Source organism: Pogoniulus pusillus, chromosome 4 (assembly GCF_015220805.1).
Source record: "Pogoniulus pusillus isolate bPogPus1 chromosome 4, bPogPus1.pri, whole genome shotgun sequence".
Lineage (NCBI taxonomy): Eukaryota > Metazoa > Chordata > Aves > Piciformes > Lybiidae > Pogoniulus > Pogoniulus pusillus.
In genome coordinates this window covers 2,451,508-2,471,692 of record NC_087267.1, presented here as the reverse complement: position 1 = coordinate 2,471,692, position 20,185 = coordinate 2,451,508, and the positions used below count along the sequence as shown (strand labels likewise).

General features: G+C 43.9%; 1 protein-coding gene across 10 annotated transcripts in view; it reads left to right on the top strand.

Annotated features, from left to right (window-relative positions):
* NAV3 (neuron navigator 3) overlaps nucleotides 1-20,185 on the top strand; it is a 505,349-nt gene that overhangs the window by 458,354 nt on the left and 26,810 nt on the right. For all 10 annotated transcript variants that reach the window (XM_064141974.1, XM_064141975.1, XM_064141978.1 and 7 more), the window contains 5 exons: nucleotides 1,137-1,214; nucleotides 9,065-9,148; nucleotides 10,826-10,937; nucleotides 13,745-13,866; nucleotides 16,221-16,393. In XM_064141974.1, coding sequence (XP_063998044.1) covers nucleotides 1,137-1,214; nucleotides 9,065-9,148; nucleotides 10,826-10,937; nucleotides 13,745-13,866; nucleotides 16,221-16,393 — 569 coding nt within the window. The remainder of the gene's footprint in view (nucleotides 1-1,136; nucleotides 1,215-9,064; nucleotides 9,149-10,825; nucleotides 10,938-13,744; nucleotides 13,867-16,220; nucleotides 16,394-20,185) is intronic.

The window sequence follows — 20,185 nt, the reverse complement described above, 5'->3', positions numbered from 1 at the left end:
CCAAGTCATTTTTGCATCGTAGGTGTACAGGAACTTACCCATTCTGAACACTTGTGCAGTATTCCCTGTCGGCTTTCATGGGAGTCATGAAATTAAAGTACTGCAGCAGTCTTTGCTAGTGACTGTTATGTGCTCCCTTGCTTAGGCTACTTTTAGAAAATTTGCTCTCCAGTAATAATGTCTTTTACATCTGAATATGAAAAGGATTTCAAAGTAATGCACCATACTCTGCTTCAGTTCAGTGCAAGGCCTGGAGGGCTAGGAGGATGCTGAGGGGATTGGAGCACTGTCTCACGAGGAGAGGCTGAGGGACCTGGGGCTGCTTAGTCTGGAGAAGACTGAGAGGGGATTTAATCAGTGTTTATAAAAATCTGAGGGCTGGGGGTCAGGAGGGGGATCACTTGCTCCCCAAGTCCCTCCCCAGCTTTTTATTAAGCCCCCTTCAGATACAGGAAGGCCACAATAAGGTCACCTGGGAGCCTCCTCTTCTCCAGACTCTTTCAGTCCTCTGAGCATCTTTGTGGCCCTTCTCTGGACATGCTCCAGCATGTCCACATCCCTCTCATAAGAGAGGCTCCAGAACTGGACACAGTACTCCAGATGGGGTCTCAGCAGAGTGGAGTAGAGGAGGAGAATCACCTCCCTTGCCCTGCTGGCCACAATTTTCCTGATACAGCCCAGGCTCTGGTTGGCCCTGTGGGCTGCAAGTGCACACTGCTGGCTCACGTTGAGCTTCTTGTCCACCAGCCCCTCCAAGTCCCTCTCCTCAGGGCTGCTCCCCAGCCACTCACTGCCCAGCCTGCATTTGTGCTTGGCATTGCCTCGACCCAGATGCAGGACCTTGCGCTTGGTCTTGTTGATTCTCTGGTTCTGTGATTGCACATATGAAATGGTGAAGCCATTTGCTCCCTCCACTTGGATCCTAGCTCATATATTGGTTAACTGCAAGAAAAGAGCTGGAGCAGCACCAAGCGCCAGCTTTGAATAATTTGTATTTCTGAATACTTCTGAGAGTAAAATGTACAACAAAAACATTGTAAACCTATTAGTGATCCCTTAATTAAACAAAGAAACCAACAAACCCAACCACAACAGGAAGCTGTTGAAACGCTCACATCAGCTGTGTTTTCTTCCAGCAAATTCAGAAGCTGCGGAGAGAGCTAGTTGCATCACAAGAGAAAGTTGCCACCCTTACATCCCAGCTTTCAGCAAATGTAAGTGCTTTTCCTTGTGTTTATAAAGAGTTTGAAATAATGTATTATCAGATGAGTTGATAACTCTTACTTAACACATGGGCTGAGACTTTTACTGTTTATTGCTTTTGGTGGTTTTCATATTAATTGCTTCATAGCCTCAGCTTTAAGCCAAAGAAACCTTGTAATCTAACACAGTAGGGATGGAAAGGACACCTTGCATTTTGGATGTGACAACAGTCCTATCCAGTTGCACCACTTCCCCAAAGTCAGTTACAAAGAAGTGCAAAAGTAAGGAGACACGACCAAAGAAAGGGTATGAATTGCAAATCCCAATCGAATTCATTGCTGTTTAATTTCACAAAGGTAAACCCTACAAAATGCAGAGAGAGGTGGAGGGAAGCACTGTATGTAGTGGTGTATAGAGTTCATGGGAAGCACAGTATGTAATTGTGTATAGAGTTCATGGGAAGCACTGTATGTAACTGTGTATAGAGTTCATGGGAAGCACTGTATGTAACTGTGTATAGAGTTCATGGGAAGCACTGTATGTAGTGGTGTATAGAGTTCATGGGAAGCACTGTATGTAGTGGTGTATAGAGTTCATGGGAAGCACTGTATGTAGTGGTGTATAGAGTTCATGGGAAGCACTGTATGTAGTGGTGTATAGAGTTCATGGGAAGCACTGTATGTAATTGTGTATAGAGTTCATGGGAAGCACTGTATGTAACTGTGTATAGAGTTCATGGGAAGCACTGTATGTAACTGTGTATAGAGTTCATGGGAAGCACTGTATGTAGTGGTGTATAGAGTTCATGGGAAGCACTGTATGTAATTGTGTATAGAGTTCATGGGAAGCACTGTATGTAATTGTGTATAGAGTTCATGGGAAGCACAGTATGTAATTGTGTATAGAGTTCATGGGAAGCACTGTATGTAATTGTGTATAGAGTTCATGGGAAGCACTGTATGTAACTGTGTATAGAGTTCATGGGAAGCACTGTATGTAGTGGTGTATAGAGTTCATGGGAAGCACTGTATGTAGTGGTGTATAGAGTTCATGGGAAGCACTGTATGTAACTGTGTATAGAGTTCATGGGAAGCACTGTATGTAACTGTGTATAGAGTTCATGGGAAGCACTGTATGTAACTGTGTATAGAGTTCATGGGAAGCACTGTATGTAACTGTGTGTAGAGTTCAAGGGAAGCACTGTATGTAGTGGTGTATAGAGTTCATGGGAAGCACTGTATGTAGTGGTGTATAGAGTTCATGGGAAGCACTGTATGTAATTGTGTATAGAGTTCATGGGAAGCACTGTATGTAGTTGTGTATAGAGTTCATGGGAAGCACAGTATGTAATTGTGTATAGAGTTCATGGGAAGCACTGTATGTAACTGTGTATAGAGTTCATGGGAAGCACTGTATGTAGTGGTGTATAGAGTTCATGGGAAGCACTGTATGTAATTGTGTATAGAGTTCATGGGAAGCACTGTATGTAGTGGTGTATAGAGTTCATGGGAAGCACTGTATGTAGTAGTGTATAGAGTTCATGGGAAGCACTGTATGTAATTGTGTATAGAGTTCATGGGAAGCACTGTATGTAATTGTGTATAGAGTTCATGGGAAGCACTGTATGTAGTTGTGTATAGAGTTCATGGGAAGCACTGTATGTAATTGTGTATAGAGTTCATGGGAAGCACTGTATGTAGTGGTGTATAGAGTTCATGGGAAGTACTGTATGTAGTGGTGTATAGAGTTCATGGGAAGCACAGTATGTAACTGTGTATAGAGTTCATGGGAAGCACTGTATGTAACTGTGTATAGAGTTCATGGGAAGCACAGTATGTAACTGTGTATAGAGTTCATGGGAAGCACTGTATGTAACTGTGTATAGAGTTCATGGGAAGCACTGTATGTAGTGGTGTATAGAGTTCATGGGAAGCACTGTATGTAGTGGTGTATAGAGTTCATGGGAAGCACTGTATGTAGTGGTGTATAGAGTTCATGGGAAGCACTGTATGTAATTGTGTATAGAGTTCATGGGAAGCACTGTATGTAGTTGTGTATAGAGTTCATGGGAAGCACTGTATGTAACTGTGTATAGAGTTCATGGGAAGCACTGTATGTAACTGTGTATAGAGTTCATGGGAAGCACTGTATGTAGTGGTGTATAGAGTTCATGGGAAGCACTGTATGTAGTGGTGTATAGAGTTCATGGGAAGCACTGTATGTAATTGTGTATAGAGTTCATGGGAAGCACTGTATGTAGTTGTGTATAGAGTTCATGGGAAGCACTGTATGTAACTGTGTATAGAGTTCATGGGAAGCACTGTATGTAACTGTGTATAGAGTTCATGGGAAGCACTGTATGTAACTGTGTATAGAGTTCATGGGAAGCACTGTATGTAACTGTGTATAGAGTTCATGGGAAGCACTGTATGTAACTGTGTATAGAGTTCATGGGAAGCACTGTATGTAACTGTGTATAGAGTTCATGGGGAGCACTGTATGTAGTTGTGTGTAGGGTTCATGGGAAGCAGTGTATGTGATTGTGTATGGAGTTCATGGGAAGCACTGTATGTAGTTGTGTATAGAGTTCATGGGAAGCACTGTATGTAATTGTGTATAGAGTTCATGGGAAGCACTGTATGTAACTGTGTATAGAGTTCATGGGAAGCACTGTATGTAGTGGTGTATAGAGTTCATGGGAAGCACTGTATGTAATTGTGTATAGAGTTCATGGGAAGCACTGTATGTAGTGGTGTATAGAGTTCATGGGAAGCACTGTATGTAGTGGTGTATAGAGTTCATGGGAAGCACTGTATGTAGTGGTGTATAGAGTTCATGGGAAGCACTGTATGTAACGGTGTATAGAGTTCATGGGAAGCACTGTATGTAACTGTGTATAGAGTTCATGGGAAGCACTGTATGTAACTGTGTATAGAGTTCATGGGAAGCACTGTATGTAACTGTGTATAGAGTTCATGGGAAGCACAGTATGTAATTGTGTATAGAGTTCATGGGAAGCACTGTATGTAGTTGTGTATAGAGTTCATGGGAAGCACTGTATGTAATTGTGTATAGAGTTCATGGGAAGCACTGTATGTAGTTGTGTATAGAGTTCATGGGAAGCACTGTATGTAGTTGTGTATAGGGTTCATGGGAAGCACTGTATGTAATTGTGTATAGAGTTCATGGGAAGCACTGTATGTAATTGTGTATAGGGTTCATGGGAAGCACTGTATGTAATTGTGTATAGAGTTCATGGGAAGCACTGTATGTAGTTGTGTATAGGGTTCATGGGAAGCACTGTATGTAGTTGTGTATAGAGTTCATGGGAAGCACTGTATGTAGTTGTGTATAGAGTTCATGGGAAGCACTGTATGTAATTGTGTATAGAGTTCATGGGAAGCACTGTATGTAACTGTGTATAGAGTTCATGGGAAGCACTGTATGTAACTGTGTATAGAGTTCATGGGAAGCACTGTATGTAATTGTGTATAGAGTTCATGGGAAGCACTGTATGTAATTGTGTATAGGGTTCATGGGAAGCACTGTATATAATTGTGTATAGAGTTCATGGGAAGCACTGTATGTAATTGTCTGTAGTATCTTTGCTGGTACACAGCTATTGGAAACAGCTCTTTCACAGAGAGCTTCCTAATGTTCCTTCCAATCATCATGTCATTGGACATGTTTTCAGCAAATTATGTTGGAGAGGAAGTTTGAGCTGCAAACCTGCCTGGTTACTGAGAATTCAGGTGAATGTAGTGGTTCTAAGCTTCACCCTTCCCTCCCCCCACAATGAATTCACCCAGACTGGACTCAGCTGACTGGAAGTTAAGGAATGAAGCTTTATGTTAAGCTTAGCATAATAGACAAGCAGATATTTCCAGTATATTATGATTATTTACAACTATAATACACAGTTATAAACAAGTTAAAAGTAATACAGGAACACACCACCCCCTCCCTGCAGTCAATGCCCAGGAGGGGCTCCTAACCACCCTACCACCTTGTTTCCACCCCCTTCTCTTTTCCCAGCATCTGCCTTACGTGCAAGGTGAGTAGGGAGAATCAGTAAGGGGCGTTAGAAGCAAAATGATTAGTTGGGTTATGTGCAGGGTCTGGCAGAAGCCAGGGAGAGACTCCCTTATCTATGTTTGTGTTCTGTTCTTTATACATCTCAGCAAACCTATGAGTGAAATAGATACCACATAGTTTTCTTTTCACAGCCAATAATCTAATTTCTCTCATTAAAAATATTCCAAGTAGCCTCAAACCAGTACGGTGAGTTACCAGATAGTTACTGGACAATCTGCTGCATAGTGGTTTTGAAGTGAAATTCAGGATGTGAGGATAGTTACCATTCCCAAGGAAAGCTGCAGGACAGTGGTTGCAGGACAGTATTATTTTTCATTTTAAGAAAGCAATTTCTTGCTATCTTGGGCAGCTTACAGAGTGCCTTTCTTCAAAATGTAGATGTGCTGACTATTTATCTATATACTCTGCTATTCTTCTCACTAAACTATTTCACTTGGTGAAGTAGGGCTGTGCTCATGTTGTGAGGACATCATCTCTAGCTGCATGGAAGCTGCTGATTCCCTTATGAACACTGCCACATGTGAAAAATGAGAGCTACTGTTAGCGCTGCCTGCTCTGTTGAGGTGGCTGTAGAGCACCTGTGGGTATTTGCAGCTCTCTAGAGATGGGGGTTGCCAGTCTTTTTCTGAGAATAAACTAGAAGCAAACAATGCTGGAGTCCTGCAGTGCTTGTAAATTCAAGAACTAGATTCTGAGCTGGGTTACTCAGTCAGAACTTTATAGGCAGCTTGCCTGCCCTGGATTCAGGACTCCTTTGCATTTATTTCAGACACTGATCTTTGCCATATGAGGTAGTTCTTCACTCACCCATCCTGACAGCAGCAAATGAAAACCAGCGCTGAAAGGTTAGAATAGCTAAGCCAGCATTCCTTGGGCAATGTTTACTAACAAGACCATTGCTTCTGCAGGACATTTATCTTTCCATCAAGTACGCAGGTCTGCAGTGGCTCTGCACAATCACAGACATCCCCACACCCACTCTGTGTTCTCTGCCCATATAGCAGCAGCTGATGCTACCCAGAGGAGTTAGCTTGAGTCCTGCAAGCCTCTGATCCAGTGATCAGCCCCCACAGCTGGAGCACATGACTGCATGATCCTTAAAGGTCCCTCCAGCCCAAAACTGTTCTGAGCTGTGGTGCAACATCAATAAGATTAAATTGTTTGCATGTGATGGGACTGTGGTCAGGTACCCAGGTGTGAGAGCCACTCTGATGGTGCTAACTCAGGCACCTGATACAATTCCTCACATTACTCTTGGACAGAAAAATGGTTTTCCTTTTCTGCTCCCACAAGCTCCAAACACATTCCTTCTTGGTAATGTTTGGAAAGGGAAAGTAGAAACGTGGCTCTGCTTGGGCTTGATCCTTTTGCTGTAGCCTGTATTACAGCCACAAGCATCACAGAGTGAGGATGGCAAGACGTTCTCTGCAGCTGAGGCAATGTCCCTGAAGAGCACAAAGTTAACTCTGCAGAAGCCCAGGGTTGCAATTCTACTTGGTGCTCTGATTCTACCCTTTAGAGTACTAAACTCCACCATGTCATGATGTATGTGTGTGTGCATGTGTGCCATACATTATGTAATGGTTATTTTAATCACGCTCTTTTTGACTGTGTCACCTTCTAATCCATCTCCATGGAGACACTCTTTAAACCCTAAACCTATAAGCAACCCTAAGACTGATCCTTTTATCACATGGGCTTTTTAAAGGGTACCAGAGAAATCTTTCCTTTTTCCAAATCCCCAGCACATGGAAATTCCCTCAAAATTAAACTCCTGGGGAGCATGAAATTCAGAGGCTTCATATTCTCCAGGCACAAATAAGGGATTTAGACACCTTCAAAATTACTACAATCTCAAAAGAAAAATAGAGGTTACAATATGTTATAAGTAACTATTTCTTGCAATACTTTCCTGAGATGCACACTTTACAAAGCCAAAGGCTGTTGAAAAATACTTTAGCATAAGCCTGGTTCTGAGCTCATTCTCTGATTTTTTTTTTTGCCTTTGGTGCAGAAGATGTAAAGCATTAAAAAAAAAGGAAGAAAGAAAAAAAGAAAACCAAACTCAACACTTTCACAGAAATCCAAAGGATCAAAAAGACTGCTTAAAGATGTGCTAGTACTAATTCTGTTAGTCATTTGAACACTTTATGCACATAGATTCCACAAAGTGGGGCTGGTTAGTGTGAAACAGAGGAGGCTGAGGGGAGACCTCATTGCTGTCTACAGCTATCAGAAGGGGCATTGTGGAGAGGCTGCTGCTGGGCTCTGCTCACAGATAATTGGAGGGAAAACAAGGGGGAATGGCCTCAAGCTGAAGCTGGAGAGGTTTAGATTGGACATGAGGAAGAAGTTTTTCATGGAGAGGGTGGTCAGGCACTGGAATGAGCTGCCCAGGGAGGTGGTGGAGTCACCCACCCTGGATGTGTTTAAGGGTGGTTTGGATGTGGTGTTTATTGAAAAGTGGAACTTCCAGTTTACAAGACTGTGCTGGTTTGAAGCTAGCTAGAATGTTTTGGTGAGAAGAATTAGATTACAGGCTGTGAAAAGGAAACAATGGTGCTGTCTACTGCACTCATAGGCTTGCTGAGATGCATAAGAACATAAGTATAGATAACAGAGCTGCTCTCTGGGCTTTGTGGGCTGCACCTCTCTCTCTAAACTAACCTGCCCTCTGTGACTAATCCATCTACTTCCTAACTCCCCTGACTGACCCTCCAATCTACCTTGGGCATAAGGCAAAGATCTAGGGTAAGGTAGAGGGGTTGGAGGAAGGTGGAAGGGTGGTTGGGAGCCCCTCCTAGGGACTCAGGTTTCTGGGAGGGCTGCTGTGTTTCTGTATTACTTTTTAATTTGTCTATTTCTGTCTATAGATGTAGATATTGTCAATACCTGCTTGTATCTTGTGCTAAGCTGTAAATACAAAGCTTCATTCAATTTCCAGAGCCACTGAGTCTAGTCTGGGTGACTTTCCAAAGTGTGGAGGGGCAGGGAGCACACCCAAACCATCCCCAAGACTGTCTTTTCTGTATGCATTTTGACAGATGTTTAAGTGCTATATTTTTATTTTATGTAAGCTTTTGTTACCTTTGTATGCACAGCACACACATGCACTTGTAATCAGTAGAAGATGAAGAGACTAAGTAAGGACCTTAACTGTGATATCTTTTTTGTTGTGTAAGTCTCAGTATTGCGCTGAAGTGTTTTCTTTGTGAGACTGAAACTTACCTTTGCAGATGAAGTAATTTAATTAAACAATCATAAACTTTTCAACAATTAGTCAGGAACCTACCTGCCCTAAACTTGAGTACTGTCAAGTACTTGAGCTCCCATTTTGGAGTGTTCAGTGACTGGAAATAGTGGCTCCTAGACTTGACCAGAGACTTCTTTTGGCCAACATAACAACAAAGCGATATGGACTATGACATAGTTCATTTCCAGGCAAAGATACCTGCGCTGATCTCCACGGGAGCTAATGAGGCTTGAGGGACACTGAGCTCGCTTGCCTGCTTCTGCTTCGCTTCTCCAAGATCACAGTATCACCAGGGTTGGAAGAGACCTCACAGATCATCAAGTCCAACCCTTTTCCACAGAGCTCAAGGCTGGACCATGGCACCAAGTGCCACATCCAACCTTGCCTTGAACAGCAACAGAAGTGCTAGAGAAGATGAATGAGGAGGGGGGGGAAAAGAACTGTCACTCCCTGACAGATGTGGGGAAAGTGTCCCACTGCCACACTAAAGCCTCTCTTCTGCTTCTTTCACAGGCTCATCTGGTAGCAGCTTTTGAGAAAAGCCTGGGGAACATGACGGGCCGACTGCAAAGTCTGACCATGACAGCTGAGCAAAAGGTGCGTTCCCCGAGCCAGGGGCGCGCGTGTGCAGAACCAGCAGCAGATGTGTCCTCCTGCCAGGAGACACTGGGGGAGCTCAGTCTGGAGAGAAGGCTCTGAGGTGACCTTATTGTGGCCTTTCAGTGTCTTAAGGGGGCTACAAGAAAGCTGGGGAGAGACTTTTTAGGCTGTCAGGCAGTGATAGGACTGGAGAGAATGGAACAAAGCTGGAAATAGGTTGATTCAGAGTGGATGTTAGAAAGAAGTTCTTCAGCATGAGGCTGGTGAGAGCCTGGAAATGGTTGCCCAGGGAGGTGGCCAAGGCCCCATCCCTGGAGGTGTTTAAGGCCAGGCTGGTTGAGGCTCTGGCCAGCCTGATCTAGTGTGAGGTGTCCCTGCCCGTGGCAGGGGGGTTGGAACCAGATGATCATTGTGGTCCTTTGCAACCCTGACTGACTCTATGATTCTGTGATCACAAATTCAGGTTGAGATTAATCCATTAAACAGTAACCTTACGTAGCAGAAGATGTGATTCAAATGGTTTTGTTGCCTTTCACAATAGATGTGTTTGATTCATCTAAACTTTATGCTTTCAATTGAGAGCCCTTTTAGGTGAGCCTTTATTAAAGATGTTTTGCTCTCCATAAAAATAGCATGACTTCTGTATATAGAATAAATGCAACAGAATATTTTTTTGAGAGAAAATATACATTCTACTTAGTTATTCACAGAATCACAGAGCCACAGAATTAATCAGGTTGGAAAAGACCTTCAAGATCATCGAGTCCAACTCATGGTCTAACACCTTCTAATTAACCATGGCACTAAGTGCCTACTTGAGCCTCTTTTAAAACACCTCCAGAGATGGCGACTCCACCACCTCCCCAGGCAGCCCATTCCAATGCTAATCACTCTTTCCATGAAGAATTTCTTCCTAACACGCAGCCTAAACCTGCCTGAGTGCAGCTTGAGACTTTGTCCTCCTGTTCTGTCACTCATTGCCTGGGAGAGGAGATCAACCCCGACTGGCTACAGCCTCCTTTCAGGTAGTTGTAGGCAGCAATGAGGTCTCCCCTGAGCCTTTTCTTCTGCAGGCTGCACACCCCCAGCTCCCTCAGCCTCTCCTCACAGGACTGTGCTCCAGGCCCCTCACCACCAGCCCGGAACTGGACACATCACTCAAGGTGTGGCCTAACTAGTGCTGAGTACAGGAGCAGAAAGGCTTCTCTGGTCCTGCTGGCCACACAATTCCTGAGCCAGGCCAGGATGCCATTGGCTCTCTTGGCCACTTGGGCACACTGCTGCCTCATCTTCAGTTACTGTCGACCAGCACCCCCAAGTCTCTTTCTGCCTGGCTGCTCTCAGCCACTCTGTCCCCAGCCTATAGTGCTGCTTGGGGTTGTTGTGACCAAAGTGCAGAACCCTGCACTTGGACTTGTTAAATCTCATGCCCTTGGATTCTGCCCATCTCTCCTGCCTGTACAGGTCCCTCTGCAGAGCCTTCCTGCCCTCAAACAGGTCCACACATGTTCCAAACTTAGTATCATCTGCAAACATATTACCCTTATGTTCCCCCAAACAGTCTCATGATCCTCAGTTTGACCATTCTTATCTTGCAATTATTTTTAGCTTAGGCAAACGTTGTGCTTGTGCTCTTTTTTGTTGTGAACTCTCTTTTCTTTGCTCTTCATCCAGGAATCTGAGCTTATAGAGCTAAGGGAAACCATTGAAATGCTGAAAGCCCAGAATTCTGCTGCACAAGCTGCTATTCAAGGAGCCCTGAACGGTCCTGATCATACTCACAAAGGTACGGCACTATTGAAACAAATGCCGAGCTCCTCCTTAGTGTTAAGGAGGGGTTTGAGTCTGGGTGAGGAGTGAATTGTAATGAGGCCAATGTAAAAATTACTGAGTAGTTTATTAATTCTACAAAGAAAACTTCCCCAAAGTTATTTACCATTCACACAGACAGCTGCTATGATGTGGTTGGTGAAACTGTTTTGCAGCATGTATCCATACAGTCAGACTAAATGAGTTAGGAAAGGTTTGAGGAGATGCTTGTGGCTGGAGAGCCTTGCAGCACAAACTGCTGCTGAAAGGTTAAGCATAAAGTGCCACAAACTTGAGTGAAGAGAGTTAGGCTACTCACTGGTTAAGAGTCTCAGTGCTTGCACTCCAAGAGCATAAATGGGAAAATATCCAGTGGAAGCCAGGTGGTGGCCTCTGCGTGGTGCTGGTGCAGCAGGGCTTGGCTGCTGGCTCAGTCCAAGTTGAGCAGGTCATCTGAGAAGGCCTACGGACACGAGAGAGGTCTTCTGTGGCTCTCAGGAAGTCATCTGGTGGTCTGCAGCCACCTGGGCAAAGCAGGGCTCAGGTTTGCAGGCTGGAGCAGTCCGATGGAGCGCTGTGTATAGTGAGGAGGCAGCCCTTGGGCCGGAGTGGCAGGAGGGCAGGTCCCAGTGTGGCAACTCGTTGCTAGGTAGTTACCTATGTTCGGGCTCAGCTGACCTCAAGCCAGTAGCTGTGTCGCAGCCTAGGGGCAGGCTGGTTTCAGTCCCTCGGCTCGGATAGGCAGGATCAGGGCTGCCAGGCATAGGCAAGTCCCCAGTTATGCGCGGTGCAAAGTGTGGTGGCACATAGAGGCACATAAGGCACACAGGCAGCGAGCAAAGCAAAGGCAGCAGCAGCAAACAGGCAGTTTGCAGGGTGTAAGCATTTTGAGGAGCATCTTTGACCAACAGCACCAGACAAAACCACCCCTGGGACCCATCCTGAGTCATTGCTCCAACAAAGGCAAATGCACAGGCCTGGGATCCTGTCCTGTGTTTGTCACAAACAAAGCAAGCTGCAAAGCAAGGCCAAATGTGGGGCTGTGATGGACTGAGGCACCAAAGCTGTTGTCTGCTTTCCCCTGTCTTCCACCCGGGAAGAAGAGCGGGAAGGGGAGGCCAAGGTGGGTATTTGGGCAGGTGTTTAGGGCATGTGATGGGTATGTGTTCTAGGCATAATTTGGACCTTTCACCACACACAGAATTCTAAGCCAACCTTTTTTCTTGTTTTGAGGACTCTGTTGAAAGGGCAAGCACATTCCACACTTTTGGTGCTCCCAGCTCTGGAAGCTTATCATAAGCTTCCTTTTTGTCAGGTTTCCTGGAGCCTTCTCTTCTTAGGACTGATTTCCAGGTGTCAGGAGTTAGCTCTGTTATGCAGTTATGTACTGACATACACCCAAGAAAGGCACTAGTGAAGTGTTATTGTGAGACATGGGAATCCAGTGTAGTCTTTGTTCTTAGATGAACCAACAACGGCTCAGCTCTTTCACAAGGTGCTAAGTCAACACAGGAAGATAGGCATTTTAAATTCCAGATTCCAAATTCATCTGCCATTGCAGTTAAGCAGATAAATATATACTTCAAAAGTGCCTCTTGATAAGCAACAGCAATGGAATTACTTAGAGGAGGAAAAAAAGTTAACACCCCACCCCCCCCAGCATTCATTTTTGATAGTGCCATTGATCTTTCATTGAAGAGGTAATTATTTAGATGTTTGCCTTAGGGTCATTTCATTGAGCGACTTGAGTACAGCAAAGCTAATTTCTAGGAAGTAAAAAGCAATCTGTAAAGTAAATTTCCCTTGGCATTAGTGGGCATGTTCTGTAAGAAATGTTTCCAGGGATTAATATGTAGTTACCTGAAGAAACTGAATCTCCAAAGCCTCACCAACCTGTTCTTATATTCTCTACTCCTTGATTGTTTTGGTTTATATCTTTTTTAAATGAGCTCATGCCTACTTATTTCCTTTGTGATATATGAGAAGGTAGCATCTTAACCCTGATTAGGCCTGCTACACTTCAAGCAGTGCTTATAATCCTCAGAAGAAGAGCTGCAGTCCATGTTCCTATAACACAGAATCACAGAAACATTCTGATTGGAAAATCCCCTCAGGATCACCAAGTCCAACTACTCTACAAGGTTCCCCCTAAACCATATCCCCAAGCACCACATCCAGACACCATTTAAACACATTCTGATTGGAAAATCCCCTCAGGATCATCAAGTCCAACTACTCTACAAGGTTTCCCCTAAACCATATCCCCAAGCACCACATCCAGACACCATTTAAACACATTCTGATTGGAAAATCCCCTCAGGATCATCAAGTCCAACTACTCTACAAGGTTTCCCCTAAACCATATCCCCAAGCACCACATCCAGACACCATTTAAACACATCCAAGGTTGATGACTCCACCACCTCTCTGGGCAGCTCATTCCAATGGCCACTCTTGCTGTGATTTTTTTCCCCCTAATATCTAGTCTAAACCTACCCAGTCACAGAAACAGCTTATCCACGAGGTTATACCTGCACAGTTTGCTGTGTCGTGTCCTTGTCTTCACACCAGTAAGACCCCCAGTTTGGAGCTCCTAAGCGTTAAGCCTAATTTTATGCATTCCCATTGACCCCCCCTGTAGTTTCTCACAGGCTGTAACAGCTTGAAAGCAGCCATTGTGAGCGTTGATGCTATTTATGTCCATTTAGGCTCCCTTTGAAGATCTGCAAGACTGATTATGATGTTCCCAGGCAGATGGGTTTCACAGTCCTTTCTTTTCCTTAGATTTGCGTATAAGGCGGCAGCATTCCTCAGAAAGCGTTTCCAGCATCAACAGTGCTACAAGCCATTCAAGCATTGGCAGTGGTAATGATGCTGACTCCAAGAAGAAGAAAAAGAAAAACTGGGTAAGTGCTCAGCAGGTTTAGACCTATCTCTTAGCTGTTATGTCATTTGTTAGTGCCTGAGCATCGTAATGGTTCATTTCATCAACAAAATGCTCGTGTGGGGCCAGATGGATATGAAGCAATTCGTGTGTATCCATGCTGTGACACTATCAGCAAACTACAAATTGTTGAATATCAGTGGGGGGAATTATTTCATCAATCAGAATAATTGAAAAAAAACCACAACCCACCACCAAAACAAGCAAAACACCACCAGCAGCAGCAGTAGTTTAAAAAATAACAACAGAAAACAGACAAACAAAACTCCTTAAAATAGCTGTTGTGACAAAAACTACCTCTGGGCTTACACTGATACCTTGTCTGCTATTTCTGCAGTCAAGAGTTTGATCCAAAGGCTTGACTGAAGAGTTAAAATCTGTTCTCATGCAGACGTGGTATGGTGTTTAAAGACGTTAAGATACTTTGGGGAGGGACTTTTCAGGATATCAGGGAGTGACAGGACTGGGGGGAATGGAGCGAAGCTGGAGATGGGTAGGTTCAGACTGGAGGTGAAGAGGAAGTTGTTGAGCAGGAGAGTGGTGAGAACCTGGAATGGGTTGCCCAGGGAGGTGGTTGAGGCCCCATCCCTGGAGGTGTTTAAGGCCAAGCTGGATGGGGCTCTGGGCAGCCTGCTCTAGGATAGGGTGTCCCTGCCCATGGCAGGGGGGTTGGAACTAGATGATCCTTTTGGTCCCTTCCAACCCTGACTGTTTCTACAATTCTATGGTTTCTATGATTCTCAAACAGATGCCACATAGAGCTGAGGGTCTCATCTTCTTAGGCTGGATGTTAGGAGGAAGTTCTTCACAGAGAGAGTGATTTCCCATTGGAATGGGCTGCCCAGGGAGGTGGTGGAGGCACCGTCCCTGGAGGTGTTCAAGAAGAGACTGGATGAGGCACTCGGTGCCATGGTCTAGTTGTCTGGCTAGGGCTGGGGGATAGGTTGGACTGGATGATCTTGGAGGTCTCTTCCAACCTGGTTGATTCTATGATTCTATGATCAAATGCTTTCAGTAAATTATCAGAAAATGTGCTGTTGTTGTTTTTAAAATCCTATCTGCATAAACATTTGTTTTAAAGTACTGATCATCCTTCATTCCCTTGATTTGTAATTCAACACTCTTTCATGTTTCTGCAAGGTGAACTCTAGAGGAAGTGAGGTGAATATAAACCATGGAAAATTTGGCATGCATCTATAAAGAACCCTATCTTGGCATGATTGCTGTTTATTTTGGCAGTAGGCTTTTATACCTTCTAAAAACAGATTATCCTGTATGTCTTCTCAGTTTGTCTCTATTCACTTCAATCTCAAAGTTTAGACTCCAGAAAGGGGGAGTGTAGCCAAAATCCATTTCTTTCTCATTAGATATCACGAGCTGGAAAGGACTTTGATATTTCTCCTCTGATCAGTGGTCACACTCCCCACTCTCCAATTACACTATGATAATAACATATTCAAATACCTTGGTTTTTTTAATAGACAAACCAGCTTGTCATTGAGTTCTGTACAACTTCAATTAGAAAACTTCCTGAAAATATGTTTTTTTTAAAAACCTAACCAGATTCTTCCTAAGATGAATCACTTTTGTGTTTAGACAAAGCTACAAACCCATGAGCTAGGTAAAATCCACTGTTGTCATCTCGGCTCCTGAAATAAATGGCTCTTTGGCTATTCTGTCCCTTTTCAATGCTGGATAAGAGCTTCTAGAGGGAAAAGGCAATGCTTGTACGTTCAGAGATCTTACTGCTCTAAAGGAAACTGCAGCAGAGTATATGCCTTTCAGCTAACATTCTTCTCAGCAGTACACCACAGTAAGCCTCGTGTCCCAGCTTAAATCCTCTCGCTTGTGATCCGAACCGTAGCGTTGGCGCAGTTTGGCCATTCAGTTTTTATGGGGGACAGTAAAGTAGTAAACGTAGTAAATTGGACTTCTCTCTCCATTTCAGCATTTAGGAGCAGCAGGTTCTGCCTGTACCTAGATGCAAAGTGGTTATTTAAAGCCAGCCCTTGAAGGGAATGCCATGGGAATGGTTTTCCATGGGGGCTTGATGGTTTTAAATGAACACTCCTCTCCCACCCCATCCTTCATTGTTTCCATACCATTGCATTTGCGCTGCGCTAGATTAATAAAGACAAATCAAAGCACTGTGTCATGGGTTTAGAGATACTGTGTTGCATATGTTAATACCTTGCTTCTGTATACTGACATCAGGCAGTGGCTAGGATGGCATCTGCAAACTAACTCTTTGAAACATGAGCTGCATACAAATTACCACAATGAGGAAAATAATCTCCTTCTATGTTTGTTTTCCAGCTAAGAAGCTCTTTCAAGCAGGCCTTTGGAAAGAAGAAGTCCACCAAGCCTCCTTCTTCACATTCAGACATAGAAGAGCTGACAGACTCCTCTCTTCCTTCATCACCTAAATTGCCCCACAGCTCAGGAGAATGTGGGGCAACATCAATGAAGCCATCCCAGTCAACCTCTGCGTAAGTCTCTCCCTCAGCAGACCTTTCTTTCCGAATGAGACAGACTGTGAAACTGACCTACTCAAGCGTGACCATTTGCAGTTCAGAAACCACCATCAAAAGCTGTGAGCTTTTAGTCTTGTGCTCCATCCATTTGCCAGGTTTCTCATGAGCTTCACGCTGTTTGCATGCTGCTTTTCCAGCAACTCTTTTTTAGGTCATTTTCTCCTCCTTTCACAACTTCATCTAGCAGTACGAACTTGTCTCTGGACACGTATCCAAAAGCTGACATCGAGCTCTCCCTGCACCACTAACAACTTTATCATATCCATTCAGTAGAGGCCAAGCACTACAGTTTCCTTTCTTCATGGTATACCAAAAATCTAGTTTTATTTTCCAAGCAGCTGCAAGTATATACAAGATTCTCATCCCTTGTTATTACTTTAGCTGCTAATTTATATAATTTGTAGTCCATTTCCCTCTTTTATCAGTTGGGATATTTTTTGTGTCATTTTGCTTTTGCTTTTTATTCAAATCACCATCATTAAGGTTTCAGAACTAAGAATAAATTGTCAATCAAAAGCTGTCCCGTTTCTTCAGTGTCTTTTGGATGTCTTCTTACGAATTTCTCAATGCCCATTCTTATTCATCTACTCATTTTTTTCCTCCCCTTCTGCTAAACTTGTATCATTTCTAATTTGGGACAAGCAAATGACTACTGCTGCTTACAGTCTTGCTTTCCTAATCCTAACTGAGGGTAGTCATAGAGCCATAGAGTGTTTTGAGTTAAAAGGACTTTTAAAGGTCCATCCAGTCCAACTCCTCTGCAATGAACAGAGACGTCAGAACTGTTCTTACTTAAAGCATGCAGAGAGCTATAGCCTCATGGAATCATGGAATCAGCCAGGTTGGAAGACACCTTCAAGCTCATCCAGTCCAACCTATCACCCAGCCCTAGCCAGTCAACTAGACCATGGCACCTCTAAGGATAGTGACACCACTAAGTTTTAGGATAGGATTTCACTGCATTAGATTAAGTACATGTTATGATTGACGTTTTATCACAGGCTCACAGGATGTTAGGTGTTGGAAGGGACCCAAGGAGATCATCGAGTCCAACCCCCCTGCCAGAGCAGGACAATGCTATCTAACACAGATCACACAGGAACACATCCAGACAGGCCTGGAAAGGCTCCACAACCTCTCTGGGCAGCCTGTGCCAGTGCTCTGGGACCCTTACAGCAAAGAAGTTCCCCCTTGTGTTGAGGCAGAACCTCCTGTGCTGCAGCTTACACCCATTGCTCCTTGTCCTGTCCCAGGGAGCAAATGAGCAGAGGCTGTCCCCCCCCTTCCCAGACCTAAGATATTTGTAAACATTTCTCTAATCCCCTCTCAGTCTTCTCTTTTGCAGACTAAAAGGTCCCAGGTCCCTCAGCCTCTCCTCATAAGCCATGCCTTCCAGTCTCCTCATCATCCTCATAGCCCTCTCTCCAGCAGATCCCTGTCCCTCTTAAGCTGGGGAGCCCAAAACTTTTATAGATGTTAATGATTTTTATATACCAAGTTTAGGAGTTTGGAAGCAAATATTCCCACCAAAGAAATCCCTCCATATTCAGTGCTTTCATTTCTTTGTGTTCTGTGAAGATTGGTGAGGAGTAACTCATCTAGATCTCCAGTTTTGTTGTGGATTTTTTGGTGGGAAGATCATGTTTTTAACACTGTGTATGTTTTGGGGCTGGGATTGCTACGTGTTTAGCATCCTTGGTTCTGATTCAGAACCAACTTAAAAGTCACTGGTAAAACTCTTAACAGCGAGTGCCTGAACTTCAAGAGAAGAAAAACTACTCACTCATGATTGATAGACCTGCTCTCATACCCTTGTCCTGCTTCCATTCACCACCCCTGCCTTTTCTTATCTCTTTGACTTGCTCTCTAGCTGTACCAGTGTTCTCAGCATTTATCAAGGGTAAAACTGCATAATGAATCTTTCATCTCAAGCTCTTTCCAAGGCTATTTGGTCTCGAAACCTTAACCACCTAAATTCCACCCAGTTCATTGCCTTTCTGGTTCTGCCTCCGCAATATTTGTAAGCACTGATTTTTCTGATTGTATTATTGCATCTTTTGTTATGGTGAACTTTCAATAAAAGGTAACACAAAATCCCTCCCTTCTGCAGAGAGACCACAGAAAACATGTTTAGAGTCGTCTCTGTGTCTGTTACACCAATAATGCTGCTTTCTGTGGAAGACTCAGTTTTCCAGTGTATAATTTACACTTCTGTCACCTTGAAGACTTTTCAAGATTGTCAGCAACCTGTGTTCAGAGATCATTACCTACTTAGCTTTCTACCCAAAGCATCCCAATGAGTGAAAAATCCTGAGATTGTAGCAAACATGAGAAACTGAAACTCTTTGCCCTAAGTACTTTAAATGCTTGAAGTCTGATCAGACTTTTGAGCTCCTTTCTGTGCTTTCTCAGGAATGCTAACTTCTCTTATTCTTTTTCTCCTTTGGCATGAAGCCTCATTTTCTTAGGTTTTACAGTTGTAGGAGCTGAATGTTGAAGAGCTCTGGAATATGCAAAAGAAAATCCAATTATAGAATCACACACAGAACCTTAGAGGTTGGAAGGAACCTCCAGAGGTCATCAAGTCCAACCTCCCTGCCAATGCTGGGTCGCCTAGGGTAGTTCGCTCAGGAACACATCCAGGAGGGTTTTGAAAGTCTCCAGAGAAGGAGACACCACAACCTCTTTGGACAGACTGTTCCAGGGCTCTGCTACTCTCATTGTAAAGAAGTTCCTCCTCAGGTTCAAGTGAAACTTTCTGTGTTCCACTTTGCAGCCACTGCTCTTTGTCTTGTTGCTGCTGACCACAGATCAGCCCCGTCCACTTGCCAGCCACCTCTCAGATATTTGTATGCATTGATAAGGTTGGTCTCTTCTGCCAGGCAACCAGCAACAGAACAAGGGGACACAGACTCAAGTTGTCCTGGGGGAGGTCTAGGCTGGATGTTAGGAGGAAGTTCTTCACAGAGAGAGTGATTGGCATTGGAATGGGCTGCCCAGGGCAGTGGTGGAGTCACCGTCCCTGGAGGTGTTCAAGAGGAGACTGGATGAGGAATTCAGTGCCATGGTCTAGATGACTGGATAGGGCTGGGTGCTGGGTTGGACTGGATGGTCTTAGAGGTCCCTTCCAACCTGGTTGATTCTGTGATTCTTCTTGTCTCCAAACTAAACAGCTCCAAGTCTCTCAGTCCCTCTTTGTAGGGGAGATGCCCAACTTCCCCAGTCATCCTTGTGGCTCTCTCCTGGACTCTCTACAGCAGGTCCCTGTCTCTCTTGAACTGAGGAGCACAAAATTTGGGACAGTATTCATACGTCTGCTTCAAATTTGCTCATCTTATCAGTCTAGACAGTTTTCTCTTGTTTCTTCCAGAACCAGTTTTGTCTTCTTTGAAGCTGGCTTGCTAAGGTCTCTTTGTCCATCCCATCTTGAGATGTCCTGGAAAAAAAAAAAGTCAAAAAGAAAGTAACAAGCCAAGAGATACTTAACTCCTCACTTGTCCAAACAAGCCAAGAGATATTTGACTTCCCAGCTGTCCAAGTTGTTGTACAAGATAATGTATCCATGCAAATATAATTTTGCTTCTTATTTAGCTAGGACATCAAATCAAGAACTCTTATCATATTTCAAAGCCTTCTTAGTATAGGCCTTTACTAATTTTTACTGACATTTAAATAGATGTGCATGTTTGAAGTACATTGTTTCCCTTCTTCATTTTGCCATCTTTTTTTTATTTACCATGAGCTGCT